The sequence below is a fragment of the Haliaeetus albicilla genome, chromosome 1 (assembly GCF_947461875.1).
Source record: "Haliaeetus albicilla chromosome 1, bHalAlb1.1, whole genome shotgun sequence".
NCBI lineage: Eukaryota > Metazoa > Chordata > Aves > Accipitriformes > Accipitridae > Haliaeetus > Haliaeetus albicilla.
This window is the reverse complement of record NC_091483.1, coordinates 34,910,474-34,929,723: the sequence shown is the minus strand read 5'-3', so window position 1 is coordinate 34,929,723 and position 19,250 is coordinate 34,910,474. Positions and strand designations below refer to the sequence as shown.

At 39.9% G+C, this 19,250-nt stretch overlaps 1 protein-coding gene across 2 annotated transcripts in view; it reads left to right on the top strand.

Moving 5' to 3' along the window:
- Positions 1–19,250, top strand: part of TNKS (tankyrase) — a 159,693-nt gene that overhangs the window by 6,340 nt on the left and 134,103 nt on the right. For both annotated transcript variants that reach the window (XM_069784953.1, XM_069784945.1), the window contains exon 2: positions 5,596–5,820. In XM_069784953.1, the coding sequence (XP_069641054.1) occupies positions 5,596–5,820 (225 nt within the window). The remainder of the gene's footprint in view (positions 1–5,595; positions 5,821–19,250) is intronic.

Here is a 19,250-nt window from a genome sequence, read left to right as displayed (position 1 = left end):
TTGTAGTACATGAACTGTTAGTGTCACAAGCATATTACTTCCTAGGAAGGTTCAGCTTGCTTTCTTTTTTGTAGTACATGAACTGTTAGTGTCACAAGCATATTACTTCCTAGGAAGGTTCAGCTTGCTTTCTTTGTGGCTGGTAACTTGTTCTCTTGAATGGTCTTGCAATAGTTTGTGCAATGTATTGTATCTCTTTCCCATTAAAATCCTTTGAAGGGATTTACAAGAGGATATAAATGCAAAATCTCAGACCTTCAGTAATACTGAACCAGGTACCCTTTTTTCCCAGCTTGAAGGCTCTTCAGTTTACTTAGTTAAATCACTCAGTTTAATTGTGTTCTGCCTAGTGAAGTGGGAGAAGTGCTGGTGGCTTTTGGAAGACCTATCTTGGGGAAAAATCTGGTCCCCGAATATGCAGTACTAAAGCAAAGAGAAGTACAGTGACTTAGCTTGAACTTTTTCCACCCTTAGCTTACAGTTTAAAACCATGCTTGAAAGGGTGTGTGCCTCTTAAGATGTGTGTTTTTCCACTTCAAGGGCCTGTATTCTCATATGAGCTACGCTTAGTGCTCTAACAAGTGGGAGTGCATCTAGTAAGAGTGTCTTTCCTGCTTTGCCTAACATCGCACTAATACCTGCAGGTGTGCTTAACCTGTGATTATACACTTTTGTAAAATTTAACTCCTTTTGGAGTCAATGTGTTCTTAAGAGCAAGCAGGTGAAAGGAGGAGGAAAAACACCTAGTGAGAGTTAGAAGCTTTCCATGTGATAAGTTAAACTGCACATAACAGCAGCTTTGTAGAGGTTGGAGTTGGCATTTGGAGGAGTTCATGCTATGTTGTGATAAAGTGACATTAATTGGGCTGCGGGTGAAACAGTACAGCTGTACTTAAACTGATCAAACTGACTACTTGATGTATTGTACTCACTGGGGAAAGCATTCTTCCGGTTCTAGTGGGAAGTCCATATATTTATTTGGTTGGTTTTTTACCAAACTTACTGAAAACTACTCTTGAAACTGTGCAATGAATTATGTGGCTTCTGGGAGTATTGGTAATTAAGTGTCTGTGAACTGTTACCATGTGAAAGCTTGTAGACTAACTGAAAGCAGGTTTAACATGGAAGCCCTAACTGGAGCATGTAGTGTTGCGGGTCAGCTGGTGCTCCTGTTGCTTTCCTTGCATCACTTCTCTCATCAGTCATTCAGCCTGCTTGCCCTGTTGCCTCTTGTTACTTAGGTTCAATTCCACAAGAAGAGATGGGACAGGACAAGCTTGTAGGCTGGGAGCAGGATCTGAAGTAGACAGGTGGTGTTGGCAGTAGTAGCAAGCATTTGGTTGTGTCTCTGTGTGTTGTCCTGTCTGACAGCATTTAAAACTTCTATTTAGCTTAATTTTCAGGCTGCCAGTTTACTACCTAAAGCCTTTTTTTCTCACTTTCAGCCTAAAGTGACAGGTATAAATTGGAAAAAGGCAAGAATACAGCACTGGCCAAGAACTAGTTAAGTGGCGTTTTATCTGAATTGTCTGCCTGTCTCTTGATCTATGTAAAGCTATCACAGCTATGTCCACCTCCTGGCTTTTGCCAAGCCTTAGTCTTCCGTTGTTTCTGTGAGATGACTGGAGAAGTGAAGAGTCACTGAATTTTTCCGCCTTTGGTTTGACTGATGAGTGTTTCACCCTTAATTTCAGATGTTCTCTTGCTACTGCCTTTTTATAATGGGATTACTGCTTCCTTTCTTTCCTGGACAGTGTGTTTTCTGAGGTACCGTGACTGGCCTGAAACTTAAAGCTTGTACATTCTACCTGTGTGAAATAGCCCAGGCTAGTAAGGGACCATGCCCATGAGTGTGCTTTGGAAGCTGGCAGGTGAATCTCATCAAAAAAAGCTTGCATGCTGGGCCTTTAAATGTGACTCTTCTCTGTGGTTACCCTGGTTTGGGATGTTTTCTGTAGGAACCTTCTATTTGATTGTCTTTTGGGATCTTTGATTACAGGTTCTTTCTTGGGAACTCTTCCTTAGACTTTGTAAATTAAAAGTTGCGCTGGAAATATACAAGAGTAGGATTTTTAAAGTCATCTTAAATGACAGCACATCAGTTTCTTCAGTTTAAACCGAATTATATGTGCTTCATCTGTCACAAATGGCTTGGCATGTGTCTGTTGTTTTTTACAAAAGGTGACCCCAAAACTGCAGGAGTTTCAGTAATTACAACTGCTTTGTCAGATTGTTGTGTGATTATTTTAAAGAGTTTCTGGTGCTTTGTCAATTCAAGTTTTTATAGGTTTGCCTCTGGTGGTGGGGGAAGCTATTCCCATGATTGCTTACTTTTTCTCTGAAAGATGGGTGGTCTGGTGGGATAACATCACAGTAACCTTTACTGTGCATTTTGAGGACTGAACAGAATAGCTAATTCGCCAAAAACTGTAAAGTGTTTATTGCTGGCATTTCCAAAGATACCTTTATCAATGAACCCATGTCCAGCAATACCTTGAAGAAGTATGTGTGTAGTCCTGAAAATCACAACACTGAACAATTTGAAAAGGAATCTGGGTTTTCAGGCACTGTCAGGTTGTTTTTCCTTGGGAGACAGGAAGTACATGTAAAGCAAATGCTCATGCAGTTTCAGCACTGTTTTTAGTCGTTCAGCCTATAAAAACTAAAGGATAATAAAATCTGTTGATTAACTGTTCAGTTGAAAGCATCCTTTTCTAATTCTTGTCTTGCTCAATTTTCCTTTGCCAGTCAAATGAACAATATAAAGGTGGGAACCTCGAGGGCTTGCTTCTTGGTATTTATGCCCCAGGCCTGTTAGCTTTGCTGTGGGACCAGATACCCTTTGTTTGCTGTTGTACCCATTTAAGCTGTCATTTTCTATTTGAAGACTTAAGGGTGATCTTCTTGACTGTTTTATAACCGAAACAAACAAACAAAAAAGTTTTCATGCTAGAAGCTGCAGTGATTTACAGTAGTAGTGGCCCTGCTGACAGTTCAGTTAAGAAAAACGTCTTCTGGTAGCAGTTTTGTCGTGATAAATAAGTATCACTTTTAATAATACCAGTTTTGATTTGCATACTTCCATTTCTGTGGTGTAATTTCTAATGTGAAGTGATCAGTATATAATGTACCAGAAAGCTTTGACTCATCTGCAGTGATGGACTAAAATTGGATTGCTGAGTGGGGTGCCAGTCTGGTTGTGGGCCCCTTCTTGAAGCTGGTATGGCTCTGCAGCTTGTGGTGCAGCTGCTGAACTGCTGTTTAGCCCCACGTATTAAAGAAAACCCACCTTGGTATCTCCTCAGTGTGCTAACTTGTAATTAGTAGTGGTCCAGCATCTGTGCTGAAAGCAGCTGAGAGCTCTGTACAGTGGGGATGGGGAAATCCTTACAGCTATCCAAAAGTAACCAGTCTGTACTTGTTAACTGGAGCCCTTGAGCTACATTACCATACAGGATTAACCGAGGTGTGAACTGCTGCAGTCTCTAATAGATGTGAGCATCTGTGTGTGTATCCATGATGTCTTCCCCAGACTGTTCTTCCACCTGCTTGCTTGTGTCTTATAGAAGAATACTTCTTTAGGCTGAAATAAAGATATTGTTAAACTAACCTGTCATCAAAACCATGGTAAGCCTCAGTAAAGGGGCTTTTTGTTTTAGCCCTGCCTGCCTTAACCATAGCATTAGTCAGCTTCTACAAAACTTATGTCCTTCAAGAAAGGGTGTTGAAGGACTCTGTGCTTCCCTGAGGAGACAGCGTAAATTCCTGCAGAATGGCTAGCCTGCAGCTTGGCTGAAAGCTGGATGTTGAGTTATAACATCAGCCTTAACTAGATAAGCTAGTGTGGATGTAAAGCTGCTAGATCTGGCTTAGAGATCTCACCGTATAGGCTGTGGGGGGAAAAGCATGTTAATACTGCACCATAAGTCTGCATAGCTCTAACTAGGGCGCTACTGTGGCAAAAAGGGGGCTTAATTCATTGAAATGGAGGTCCTATCCAGGGACTGCAACTCTGGGGTAAAACGTTCTGATTTGAGAAGCTTTTGTGCATGAGTTGTTGCCTGCCACTGAGGATGCCGACTTTTGAGAACCATTTCTTTACAGTTTCAGCAGCATTTTGCTGTGGCTGAGTTACATGGTCGCCAGGGGAGAACTGACAGCTTCTTTGTTGCTTTCCTTGAGCTTTGTATTTGCCTTCTAGAAGGGAAATAATGTTTTTAGTTATGTTTTTGATCCGTGATCTGTGGAGTTAATACAATCTATAAGCTGCCAGTTAGCACCACTGTGATGGAATTTCACTTGCTGCTGTATTTAATTCAGCTGTTTCATAAATATAGCTCATACATGTGGGATTCTTCATACTTAAGCTGGTTGGTATCCATGATTACAAGAAGACACAATAACTCTTAAAGTGACAGTCTTTTAAAATACCCAGTGATACTGCTTTTAGCTCCAAGGTTTATAAGAAATGCAATCCAACCTTTGAGGTTCAACCTCGTACAAAAATGAACTCTTGTGGTTTAGTTCAAACTGTCCCTCTTGAGCCTGATTTTTCTTCCTGTCCTCTAAGGCAGTGGTCCCCAAAGTGGAGTGTACAAAATATTTCACTGGGGTGCGGGAAGAAAATATATTTTGTACCACTAATAAATACAGTAGAAATTTAAAAACAGTATTTATTTCATCTTTATCTCAGCCTTTTTAAATTTGTATTTTTGTGTATGTTTATAATCCACATAATAGTGCAGTAGTGCATGTACATGACTTATATGGGGGGTGCGTGCTCAAAAATCTTTTTACTGATAGGGGTGTGCATTCAAAAAAGTTTGGAAACTGCTGCTCTAAGGCATTTGGGGCAATAGGAAACACATTTGGGCACTAGAACCTTTCCAGGTTTATCATGGACCGTGGTGTCAGTGCCTGGCATGCTGACGCGGGATTTTGAAGCATATTAGTTTAATGATACTGGCTTTATGGTGATGTTTTCCCTGGCCATAACAGAGGCTGTGTTCCTAGGCTGAGACCTTCCTGAGGCATTATTTTTCCAGCTGAGCTCTCAGTTCTACTTATCTATAACTTCTTAGTCTGTCACTTTGTCAGCTGGAGGTAGTCAGACTCTTTGTAAAAGAGCAAGAATGTAGTTTGGGTTGAGATGAGGTGGTTCTGCTTGAGCACTGACAGTGTCCTTCAGTGTTTATTAATGAGGTCTTCTTCAAGATGAAGACCTATATTGAGAGATACTATGTAAGATGCTTGCTTTGGGTATGCACAGATTATACTAAATTTTTAAGATTTATAATAAGCTTTTCTTGAAAAAGAATGGCAAGCCTATTGTAGAACTTCATGGGAGAGAGTGGCAGCCAGTCAGGCTAATTATAATACAACACTGTTCACTTCTGTCGTGAGTGTAAGTGAATCTTCAGCTGTTGTTTGAGCAGAAGAATATAGTCTCTCTTTATGGTGAAATGAACCAAAAAGTAGAAGAGGGACATGAATAATATCATTTGATGTCTGTACACTGGACTAAGAGAGAACAGTTTTAAATATTAAATTGTTTTGGTTTACCAGACAAATGAACAGAAATATGTTCTCTTACAGGTTTTGGAAGGAAGGATGTTGTAGAGCATTTGCTACAGACAGGAGCCAATGTTCACGCTCGTGATGACGGAGGGCTGATACCTCTTCACAATGCCTGCTCTTTTGGTCATGCTGAAGTGGTTAGTCTGTTACTGTGTCAAGGGGCAGACCCAAATGCTAGAGACAATTGGAACTACACTCCTTTGCATGAAGCTGCTATCAAGGGGAAGATAGATGTGTGTATTGGTAAGTGTCTGTCACTTCTTATATTGAGATTTTACCAGATGCATAAACAGATACATGTTTTGTGCAGTTGTAATTGTTAATGTGCTGGACTTGAGATGAAAGATACTGCTTGTTCTTAAAAGCTAACTTCTTTTAAACCTGCAGGTAAGTACAGTGATAGTCGTTTAAGACTAACTTTTTCATGGTGTATAATACAAGCTTTGCTGAACTTGCATCTGAAAAACTAACCTGGCGAGGTTGGGTAAAGTCTCCTTGTCTGTTAAAATACAGTATTCAGAATCTGAATATGGAAGTTTGTCTTTCTTGGTTGCTCTCAAGAAAACTAGCTTTACTAGGTAAAGTCTTTGCTTTTTGGGCTGCTCTATATGTTATCCTAGTGGTTAGGAAGATGGTTAACCTTTCATTCTACACAGTATGAGGAAACATCTCATTAGTCCTTTGGAGATTTCCAAGACAAGTTACAGGATACCATTGTTGACAGTGGTTATAGATCTTCAGTGTGTGTGCTGTAGCCTGGAGCCAAAGCAGTTTCAAATAAAATTGAACACTTTAATCATTTTAAATGTCTAGAACGTATAAAAAGCTTTTCAGTCAGGATGTCTTTAACTTTTATGGTTTTTCTCAGTGTACTTAGTATTACTTTTTTCTAAATGGGAAATTCTTTTTTTATTTTTTACACTCAGATCAGTTCCTTGAACTTATTGATCAATTCTGGTTCTTCTCACATCTACTAGCTTGAATAAAATGGCCTGCTCAATGTTGTGTTTTATATCAAACGTGGAAAGGAAAGCTTGATTTTTAGGAACCACAGTTAAGATTATGAACATAAGATTTGTTCTATATGTTATTCAGATAACAAGACATAATTTTCAGAATTTCAGATAATGTCTATTTGCTTAAAGACTTAATAAGCAAAATTCCTGCAGAGAAAGCTGCAAAACTTACAGGACAAGTTCTTGCATTAGCTTTATTGCAATACTTATATCATTACTTAAAAAAAAAAACAACACCAAAAACTGAGGGAAAGAAAATTGGAGGAAGCACCAAAATATATTTTTTTAGTCTATTTCTTCTTTTTACAAGGGATGTGATGGACTTCATTCATTTAATCTCTGTGTGAGGTAAAACATACGGAGAATATTTTACAGCAGTTACTGAGTATAGTTGGTTATGCAGCAGTATTATGAGAAGAGGTCCCCTGATATAGTAGGTCCCAATAACAGTCTGTTGTGACAATGGTGAATGGAAAAGTAAGCTTAAATTCCAGTCAGTAACTGGATTTTTGTATGTGACTTAAAGGAAGTTATTACTTTGGTCTGTTCGGTGCTGGAGTCTGCCTGGCTTTGTGAACTGCTGACTGAAAATAGAAATTAAATGGGAGAAGGTTGATAGTAAGAAGCTGAGAAGAAAAGTGACCTGTAAAGGAGGACTGGGTTGGGTTGGTTTGGAAAAGATTTGTCTTGCTCGGTCTATTAAAACCTTGTTATAAAGCAGGAAGGGGTGCAGCAGCACACCTTTGTGTTCATAGGTGATAGGATGAAAGATGGTTGCAACAGAAGGTTTTAGGATTGGGGGGGGGCAGCATGGGTAGTGTCACTTTGGGTGGTTTGTCTAAAGGCTCTGTGGTACTCTTTGGAGGAGATTGGGCAGGTCAGATCAAGGTGGCAGATTATGTGGTACACCAATTTTGATGTACAATGCTGGCAGTAATTTGAGATTATTTAGATCTAATTACCGTAATCAAACTGATGATACCTTTAAAGGTATACTATAATTCAGCAAGAAGTTGTGGGCTTGGTGAAAGGAAGCACAGAATCAAATTTATGGCTTGTATTACACAGAATTTCATTCTCTAAATGTTAGATGTTAGACTAAGGGGATGATCCGTATATATAAAATATTCACCGTGTTGTACTGATCAAATCCCAAAGCTCTTCTGATGTCTGCTGCAATTGTAGGGTTCCTTGGAAGCACTGAGCAGGGCTGCAGGACTAGATGCAGTTCTCCTTACAAAGCTACTTGCAGGCAGATTGGAGTCTGGGAATTTTTTAAAAAATTTACTCTATGTTAAAGGAGCAAGCATGATGCTGTTTTGCTCAGTTTAGTTACAGATATACATGTATGTTGTACTTCAGATATTTGATCTGTCAACATTGAGAGTTACTACTGAAGGCAGTGTCACCAGTCACTAGATTTAATATGTACCGTAGTATGATGTTTCTTTGGGGTTTAGTTGATTCCATAAAACTGCTGGGACACAAGTATGGACAAAGAAGTCTATTCTTTCTTGTTTGTTGTGAGTTTGTTTGCAATTAATATCTAGTGGGCAAGCATGTTTTGCTGTCTTTGGCAAGTTCCTGTTTCTTTTGAATGGTTTTATATATAATTTTTTTATTAAAGTCGTCAGCTTTTGTCTCAAAAAGTCTTTTGAAGGAACACATTATACACAGGATAATGGAACAATGATTGTATAGGGCACAAATTCTGACTAGGAATACTTGAACAGCTTTCTGGAATATATTGTACACTACTGCTATTTACACCTTAAGTGTAGACTTACAGCAGATACAAAGGAAGAAATTGGCCTGTAAAAAAGAAAAATCGCATTCTTAGAGTATTCCTTTTTAAACAAGCAAGGCATGCTTTTTTAAAAGCATTAATTGAAGAATAGTCTCTGGAAATCCTGGCGTAACCTAGAATTTATTGCTGAACTTGGATATCTGTCTGAAAAGCAATAGACTGTGTAGGAATTAGTCATCTAGACTCATTTTTGGCTACCTATTCTTGGCATCTTCTTCCAAATGATGTAATGGGAGAGACCTTTCCAATTTATCCTCTCTCCTTCCCTTCTTCTTTGCCACCCCAGTCTGCATCTTTTTTTTATCATATCTAGCATAGAATGGTGTTCTTTTGGCCACTTTACAGGTCAAAAAGGGACAAAGTGATAATTGAACAAAGCGTGGAGATGCAGCACGTTCATGAATAATGGTTTCTCAGAGGAAAACTCCAGGCATTAAAGCAGGGTGTGAAGACCAGCAAAAGCTAGGTAGTGATTGCACTACAACTATAGAATGCTCTTGTGTCTAGCACTAGCCTTAGAATGGAATGTGCATATTTATGCTCAAAGTACTATGAGTGCTCAGCTGTACAGCCAACTTTAAAAGGTACTAACCCTGCCACTGGGAAGCTTATGTGGAAATAAGAAGTGTACATGAATGGATGAAAACTCATCAGACTATGCACAAACTTCTACTCCAGGAAACTGTAAGACAGCAAATGACTGGTATGATTTCTTGTTCTTCTGTTTTACTGGTTGCATATTACAGTTGTAGGACAGTGCAGGAACTTAAAGGGAGAGAACACCAATGTGCTGAGTTTGGGAGGAATGTGGACTGTGGCACTTTCAGGTGGCAGTTGTTTTTGTGTCCTGGGTCTGGAAGTGCAGGAGATCTTGGAGGATGGTAAGCAGTGCTCAGCTGGTTTGCTGACCATCTCTTACAATATATTGAGTCACTGCAGATTTGTTTAGTTCCTAAGTAATTGAATCCATTTGAAAGCGTTGTTTGCTATATGTAATCAATTTCTGGACTAAATGTATTGAAGCATTAAAACCAATTGTCAGATAGTGTTCTCCAGTATTTATGGCGTCTAGGATTGCTTTATCTGTCAAGAAGATGCATTTTCAGTGTTTGTGGACTGCTTCTAGAGCTAATGAAAAGTGGTTTTGTTCCTCAGTGTTGCATTTGCTCATGGAATAATGAACGAATGGTGAACTCTGTAAAGTGTGTTTGGAGGAATGCCGCAATGTCAGGGTAGTGACTGTTCTACAGGTCAGGCTGGGGAGAAAGGATGATCTATTTCTTCATCTGAAAGTCTATACTGCAGTCAGACCAAAGATCTGTGTAGCTCACTTTTCTCCAACAATGACTATGAATGGCTTAAGTGTATCCTTCTTTCTCATGGTTGTCAGCCATTTAGGAACTTGATAAAGTAGAGGCTGCATCTGGACTGTGTTGCGTAGCCATTGGTATAAAAAATTATTGAACAATAGATCTAATCACTTCTTAAATGCTTTGAAGGTGTTCTGTGGCAGGAGAGTTCTACAATTTAGTAGCCCTGCAGGAAAAAAGCAACCCTTCCTTTTCATGGGAAATAGTGAACAGTCATTTCTATTTGCACTCTGCATATCCTTCATGATTTTATAGGCCTCTATCTTCTCTTCCTTCAAATGTCTCTTTTTCAAGCTGAAAAACTCAGTCTTCTGTCATGTTATCCTGTTGAATATTCTGGTATTTTTGTCTTTTTTTCAAGGGTGAGGGGTTGGTATGGGGGGTACAGACATCAAAACTAGGTGTAGTAGATTTATAGGGTAACTTTCTGTTTTGGTTTTCTGGTTGCTGAGCACTGAATGGGCGTAGCTCCAAGGTATTTCCTGAGTGGTAACAGTTCCTTTAAAACTGTGTGTTTGTGCAACACACTTTTTTTGTTAAAAAAAAAAATAGGCTAAAAATAACCTTACGGAAGTTGTGCTTATGCAGTCTGTCTGGGCTTGCTTTGCCCTCCACTGTGTTTCTGCAGAGGCTGTAGTTGTTCCTGCTTTTGGTTTTGTTTTGGTTTTTTTTTTTTTCCCCCAGGTGGTTCTCCACTTGAGTGTTGTGAGAGCTGTAGGACTGCTAGCCTGAAAGTGATCTCAGGTGTCATACACCTGCTTAGTTTTTAAAGGGCATCCTTCACAAATATGCAAACCATGAGCATCTTCTATGGTGATGCCATGATTTATGGATCTTGAACATACAGGGTACTCTAGTAATTTTAGGGAAATAAAAAATTCTAGCTACTGAAAAGCTCCCTTGAACACTGTACAAAACTGTAAAAGTCTTTTAAAATTACTTTTAGCCCATGCAGGACTAAGGATCCGTCAGGAATTACTTAATGTGACATTAGACCAGTGTTTTGATTGGCTTCCTCTGGGCTAGTTATAAAATTTCCTGCAAAGGTCCTGTGGCATGATGAATTTACCGTCCCAGTGCTACGAAGCGATCTCTAATGGTAGTGTCAAGGTGCATTTGTCTCTTTTTGACCAGACAGCTTCTGTGGAAGTTGATTTTTTTCCGTTAACCTTTTTGCACTTGAAAGATACAGCAAGCAAGCAAACTAAAACTTTAAGCTAGCAGGTTTTCCAAAGTACAGGTCCTGCCCTTAGCACAGGGATCACTGTTATTTGAATGTCTCTTTGTTAACATGTCAAAACATTGTTCACCCTGTTATGCTTTCTTGGACTGGGGAAGAAGAATTCATTAGCTATTACCTTCTGCTATTACATATCTTTAGGCTGAAATATGTGGAGGGAATATGATGTGACCCCTTCCTGCAGGGCAGGTAAGTCTTCTGTCAGGATTAAAAAAAAATTAACTACAAAAGGTAGTTCATGGGTAGAACTAGTGCACAGTAAACCTTAAGTGAATTGTAGAAGTGGTAATTTGCCCAATTATTGAACTGCTTGCCTGTTTGGTCACCTTGCAAAGAAGGCATGTACAACAAATAGTGAAGTTATTACAGTTGATGATGTTTTTGTCCCTTGAGATTTTAGAATGCTCAAAGTGTTTTGCCTTCCAAGAGAGGAACTGTACTGCTCTAAAAGTTAGAGCTGTGTCTGATTTTACTACCTGAAAAATTAAAAAAAAAAAAAAAAAAAAAAAAAAATCACCGGAAATACTGTCAAAGAGCAAAATTATGCAGTAGCCAATTCTTTTTGGGAATGGGATGGGGTGAGGTGAGGGGGAGAAGCTTTAGCATCTTAACTGAAAAATGATTACAGTGACCATAGATTTAGGTGCTGGATTGGAAGCCTGTAAGAAGACTAGTAGCTTCTTAATAAATATTAGAGGGGGATATTGGTAACTGAGGTACATTGGGAGCTGGTTATACACGTTGTCTGTTGGAGAGATGTACCAAATTCCCAAAGGCTCTCTTGGAGAACTGGTGTTCTAGAAGGAAGCTTAGATTCAAAGAGGCATCCCAGGAATCTGATATTTGGAGGCTTGTAAAATCATTGGAAAATGCTCTCAAGTGAGTATTTCCAAATATTTTGTCTAAAATGTTTAACTATTGCTGCTGTTTATATCAGAAGATTCTTGAATATTGTTAATATTCCTGCTTTGACTTTTGAATTACAGAGTTGGAGCGCTACTGCTGCTGACTACTCAGTGTGTGGTAGGAAAACAGTGATTTGTATTTGAACATTTTTAAGCTGCAGGACAGTCTAAAGAAAGTTAGACTGTTCTTGTGTACCAGAAACTTGAGTTTTGCTCCATTAGGTGGACATGAATTAATCCCTACAGTGGGGGACCTTTCCTGTTTGTTGGTTGCAGTTAACATTGACATACAGAGCAAAGATGCCTCGTGATTTCATCTGCTTAAGACCAAGCAGTCCTGGTTAACAGCATCTATCTAGTATCTGTCTAGATATGCCAAATAAAAATCCTGGCTATTCATAGTATTTATTACTCAGATACTCACTGATCAAAGCCAAATCTGTTGTGGAAGCAGGCTCATCAGACTGTTCAGGTTATGAATTCTTTTGGTCTGTTTCTGCTCTGTGAGTGAGAGCATGTGTGTGGAACCCTGCTTCCTTGAGTAGCAAATGGTTTTAAATCCTGTGCATGCACAGTGGCTCAAAGACCTAATATGCTTAAGTCTACTCATACTGTTTCTTCATGGGGTCATTCTCAAGTGAACCTTGCATGATAGCAACCATAGGATAAAAATTCCATGTTTTAGGTTGAGTGGAAGGATGCTTTTGCTTTCTCACTGGAGTTCTTGTTCATGGTTTTAAATAGTGTCATGTCCTCTAACCACTTGTTTAAGCTTCTAAATGTTAGTATTCATCACAGAAGTGAGAGCTTCTTGGGCTGAATCTTACTACATTTCCCACTGTGTAAGTCTGTAGTTCAGACTTCCCTTATTGAAAGGGACCTGAGAGTAAGGCCGCATTCTCTGAGAGCTTGTGGGGGTGGAGGAACCCATGATTGAAATCAAACACTGGTAATTTGGAGAAATTGTGTAATACTGTTGTCATAGTAACAATGGACTGGAGTGTGAGACAACAGGGCTTTTGTCAAAAGTGACTACAGAAAATGGTTTGGGGCACTCTACCATGGCATATACAACTGCAGTGCTCCCTGGTGGACTTTGACAGAAGGACAGGAGGCAAGTTGGTCAATTCCTGTGTGTGAAGGATACCTCTTCGGTATGTGACATCTATGTGCAGGCAGGTCTGTTAATGTAGTGCAGTCTACAGGAGTTACTGTTATGGGAAAAGGTGCCAAAATGAGATGGGGTTGTTTGCTATAAAGGCTCTAGGGAATCCTTTCTGCTGGCATTTTGCATCTGTGCACATGCAGGTGTGATAGATGGTTTACGAAGAAAATCTCTGTGAGCAGTGTCAGTCACACATGTGTGCCTGACAAAGGTCTCGGAGTGCCAGGTGCATTGAAACGAATGGATCATTGACACAAGGCGGAACTGCCCTACCGCAACATTCTTGTGAGAGGACCAAGCATGAGCTGGATTAATCCTGAGGTTAAATCCTCTTTGGAAACAAAATCAACAGTAAACCTGATAGCAGAGAGGGTGATGCTTTATACAGATTGGGTGAAAATGAGCCTTACTTCAGGTGAGGAAGACTTGTCTGCAGGGTTAAGCTGTTGTGGAAGGCGGCAAAGCTGAGCTACTCGAGCATGTGGACCACACCTGAATGAGACTTAAGCAGCGCAGTGCATAAATGGGATAAGATTGTAAGGCTATAATAGCACAGGAATGTATATAAATTATAGAGGCTGTTAAGATGTTTTGGAGGACTTTGTTTAGCTGCTTAAAAGTAGTCGTTCATGACAAAGCAGGACTCACAGCTTGCTTAATGCGTTTGCTTAACGTTGACCTATTCTCTGATTGGAGGAATAGGAAGATTTGGAAAGCCCCAGACCCAATTTGAGCCAGCAAAAGGAGATCTAGTAACCACTAGCCTAAAAACTAAGACAGGAAAGAACCTGCCTAGAGATGAGAAAAAGGCCCTAATGAGAGAGAGGATCACCCCAGACCTGAATATTACTATTGGACCAGACTATGTGAGGGGCAGGAACTTAGATCGTAAGAGTATAATTGCCCAGGAATTTTAGTGTTTGGGGTCCCTCTCCAGAGGTGCCCAGCTCGAGCAGTCTAAATTTGTGCACCATAGCTGGAATAAATTATGCTTTTTATTTTGAAGGCCTTGATTAGAGATCCTACTTTGGGGAACCTAGGGTTGAGCCCGAGGGAAGAAGCAGCGCCCGAGGGCAAGTTTGTGTGTGTGAGGAGTCAAAAGGGGCACCCATGGGCTCACTGGAGTTGCTGCTGTGAAGGGACTCTGGTCCTACCGGTTAAAGTCTGAGGTGGTGTGTGTGCGACTCCTTGAGTGGTGGGTGAATGCTCAGGCAGCGGCTTCTCGCTTAACAATGGTAATAAAATTACTTCTTGTTTTCATATCTAGAACTAGTGGTGCTGAAGGCTTGTAGAACTTGTCATGTTACTGTGTTGCTTGCAGTCCTTAAGGCTTCATTTATATTATGGTGTTTGTATTGCTAAAAGTTGATTGAAATTCAACTTCATGAAAATAGGTTGAGAAGGATTCTCTTATCTGGGGTTTCATACATAGTGTATTTTGGAAGCTGTCTGTCTTTGTTAGGTTTGAACTGTGTTGACATTTAATATGTTACAACCTATCTGTGGGTTTTAGACTTTTTCCCAGTTCCGTTTCTTCTTTCCTAAAATTCAGGTATCAAGAAAACTAGCCTTTTTGCCTTGTTTGGCTGCTTGGCACAGGAGAATCTGTGGAGGACAAGAAAAGAGTCATTTATTTTATGATGTTTCTTTACAAGTGTTGGTTAAAACGGAACCTGGTTACTTGCCACAAAGGAGGTGGTACAACAATATGCAAAACACTATTGGAAAACTTGCTGTAGGGTGTTTATGGGAAGTAAGGTCTTCAAAAGTACTGATGTTAACTATTAGCAAACTGAGAGGGAGGGGAAGAGGAAGTTGCATATTACCCAGAACAGAGTAATGGAACAGATACTGCTCTTGCAGACACTGAAACTGCTTTCAGATGTCTGATGCCAATTTACAGTGGCTTTCTATGTATCTTGCAGAATTACTTAATCTTACAGGGCTATGCTTCTGATTACTGTAGTAATATCTGCTTTTAGCTTCTCAGAGGAACCATGTGGTCTTAATGCAGTTCATATGTAGTTTAAAAATGATCTCTAGATATATGTGTAGCTGTTAAGACATAAATGAGCGGGGCCAATTCTAGCAGAGTTCTCAGATGTTTGCTTGGTCTAATGGAAAACATTGATTAAAGTATTATTATAGGATATAAAGGTCTTGCATGTAAAAATGTGCGAGCAATGAAATATTTGTCATATAGTGAACAAAGGAAGGTGTCTCTTTTTAATGATTTGCTCTTTCTACAATGTAAAGCAAGTGTACAATATTAACTATGGGGATTGAAGCCTGCTGAAAATACTGAGCGCTTACCTCTTGTTCTGTGTGGTCTTCACTTCAGTCTTTCATGCAGCTAGGACTCATGATGAGCATAGACTCCTGTACTCCAGTAATTAATTGTTTTTCCATGTTTATACAAGTGGACCACACTTTTTAGACAAAGCTATTCATTTCTAGGAAAGGTTCAAGTGTCTGGTGTGAATTCTGCCGTTGATGATGCTGTGTGTAGTCTTCATGTTTCACTGATGTCTTGTCCAAGCAAGCAGTACTGAGTAATTCCTTGGTTAGGCACTGCGCTCTTGACCCAGCTATGGTATTGGATACTGAACTTACATAACAAGGGAGCCAAGAGGAACTGGCTGCAACAATTTGTTTTTATTTTCTTGTTTGGGGTGATACAAGGTTGGCACAAGACACAGGTGTGACCTAGGAGAGGAACCTGTTCAAACTGATGTAACATGCACCCTTCCCTAGCTTGAGACCCACAATAGTGATGATATCTTCTTACCTGACAGATCGTGAGATTTTTGCAGTGTAGAATATTTGCATGTCAAGGACCTAATGCTAAATAGGATAAGACTTGCACTGCTCTGTATCAACAGGGCATGGCGATGAGCAGTCTGGGACTGGAGAACAAAGGGATATAGCTCTGTCCTTTAAGAATGGAAAGCAATGTGACCTGTTTTATATAATAACGTGGTCTAAGTGGCTGGGGAAAGTTTCCAAGACTGGTACATGCGTTACTGCTAGCTAGTCAGTTATTATTAGAGTTCTCTATCTGCTTGAACTTAATGTATTCTTAGCTTCCTGATGTTTACTTCAGAAACAGAATTTTTGAGAATACCTATGTCTTCTGGCCAACGTGTAGCTTTAGCCACAATTTCATGGACTGATCGGCTTGGTATTCCGAAGATTTCATGTACATCTTGTATTTCTTAAATATTTGGTATTACGCTGTGGACTAGTGATGAGTTTACAAAATTGGCACAAGGTGCAAGTTTTATGCAAAACATGCAAAAGCTACTTGGCATGTTGGGGCTTCTTTAATCTTAAAGAGTTTCAGCTCTTAATCACATCAAAACGTTACTGTGTGTGTTCCATAGGATGTGTGACTAAGATACCATCCCCAAGTCAGGTACTGTTGAAACCTGGTAGGCACTGAAGTTCACCTCTGGAAAAGGCTGTGCTCTTGGATTGGAACAGTTGTTTTGTTTGGGGGTTTTTTCCTTTTTTTTTTTTTCCTTACCCTTCTTGTTCTCAAGTCACTGAATGGTCAGTTGAGAGCTGCTGCAAGGGTTTGAATCTCTTCAACGCATATTTCTTCTGGTGCTAAAAAAGAGAAACTGGTTTTGATTATAGATACACCGTTTCTGTTTCAGAAAAATGGTAGATCCAGGACAGGGTCTAAGAAACTTTTAAGGACTCCTCTGTTTGTTGCTTCCTGAGTGTTAGATTTTGGTGTACTGGCAAATAATGCATTCTGATAGCCACATAGCTAATTCTACATGCAATCTATCACCTGACTTCCACCAGGAGTTTTTTCCCCCAAACTTCACCTTGAAGAAATGGTTAGCATATGCAGAAGGAGATTGGAATTGGTCTTTGGCTTGGCTTCTCTTAACTCTCCTCAATTCCTTTTCCTCTTAGGACGCTGCTTGTTGACCTGATTTGCCTCGGTGGCCGCTTTTGCTTTTCAAGGACACTGAAAGCAGGGTTCTTAATCTGTCAAGTGGGATACCAGGCTTACAGCTGACATTTATTTGAATAAAACTTGAAGTAGAAAGGTGAATTCATTCAGAGAAAAGTGAAATGGGGACCAAGCAATGAAGAAAGACTTGTCCTTAAAGCAGCTTTCAGCTTGGGATATAGATGAGAACATAAATTGCTTAGACAGTAGGGCAGCAGTTAAGATTTCTAGCTGTTCAATAAACAGTATACTAAAACAAATGCTTAGAAACTAAGTAGCTGCAGAATTGTTGCTTGCAAGGAAAAGGGGCATGATTTAGTTGTGGCATTGTGAGGCCTCAACCTGTACTATCTAAAAATGGGCTAAATGCTTTTGTTTTTCTTTTTCTTTTTAAAGCTCTTTTGCTTAAAGGGTCTTCTATTCCGTTTTGCACACTGACAACATACATGTTCCAGATGATGACTTGATCACACTTAGGTGTGATTCTTAAGCCTCTGTGTGAAATGGGCACAAACTGAAACATGGGAGGTTCCCTCTGAACATAAGGAAATGCTTTTTACTGTCAAGGTTTCCCAAAGAGGTTGTGGAGTCTTCTTCCTTGGAGATATTGAAAAGCCATGTGGGCACAGTCCTAGGCAACTGGCTGTAGGTGGCCCTGCTTCAGCAGGTGGGTTGTTCCAGATGATCTACAGAGGCCCCTTTGACCTCAACCATTCTGCGATTGAGTGTGAGCTGTGAAAAAGGAGTGCATGTGCATGGCTGCAAATAAATGGGATTAAATAAATGCTTAGTGTAGTGTCATTATTTGCTTGTTAGCTCCAAGAAAGTTGTTTGGGTTTGTGGGGTTTTTTTGGTAACTTAAGTTTCTAGAGTTCTTACATTTTGCAGGTTCATTGTGGAAGCCCCAAAGCTTCCCTTTACAATGCACGGCTTTTGGTGCTGATTGTGCGCGTGGAGGGAGTGTTCTGGAATGACAGAGCCATCTCTTGCTTGATGCAAAAAAACCCCAACAAACAAAAAACTGCGGTGACACTAAGGTTTTGAGGTTGCTCTCTAGAAGACTGCATTCTGCATAACCTCCATATACTTTTGTTTTCTGCTAGCTGGAAATGGAAAATTTTAACTTGAAAGGTATCCCATACAAAAAATGAAACAGGAATATTTACTTCATGAAGTCCAGGCAAGATCAAGGCTTTGAATTGCTGTTCATGCAGGCTGAGCAATCTACCAGCTCTGGCTCTTTGAGGGCAGAAGGATATTATCAGCTTACTGTGCTGCCTACAGCCTCTGGAACTTTCTGCTTGTTCTCTGTCCCTATGCATATTTAATTGCTGGTAGGCAGAACTGGTGTACCAGGGAGTGATTTTTGTAGTGCTTCCTACATATAGAAAACTAATCATAGTTAAGACGCACCTACTTATAGGGAAACAGTTGTGGGTAGTCACTGAGGGAGAAAGGAGCCTTTTAAAAAGGTATCTTCTTGCCCTGCTGCAAGAACTCTGACCGTTGCAATGTTGCTTCTGGTTTTTGTTGTCTGGTTCGGATCCTTTTCCCCTACCTTACTTTGATTAGATAAATCTGATCTCTGGAACATGTAGTGCAAACTTAATTCTAGAATACATTGAAGTATTTTGTAGTGTGTTGGGAAGTGAGGTGTATGGTATGTATATATAGACCAGGAGTCAGACTACCTTGCTAAGAGGCTGAAACTTCAGTAAGCAAAGTCTAAAAGTACTTCTGGGGCAAACAACGAAAAGGCTGAGACAAAAGAGTCTTTCTGAAAAATTAGAGCTTACATGAAAATAGGATAAAGTCCTTTTAAAGTGATGCGTTGTAATATTCTTTTTGTCTAGATCCTTCTCCTCCCCTCAAAACAAAGTTGATACTGGGACACCTTGTTCATGGTGCTGCTTTGATGATTTCTTATTCCTGCTTTGAAGCCTCTTTCCGTGAATTGTTCACCTAAGCTGAAGGAAAGTGTGACCTCTAAGTGTTGTTTCCATTTAATGTTTTATTGGGCCTCTGCTCAATTTGGTAGTTGCATCCTGATACTGTAGGAACTGGTACAGTTTCTGCACTACGTCGATGCATGAGAACCTGCCTTTCAAAGAGCAGATCTGTGTCAAGAAAGTGAAATGTTTGATATGGCTATCCTCTGTCCCTGATGGACCAAATGGTCACTTCAGCTGTAAAGCAAGAAGTG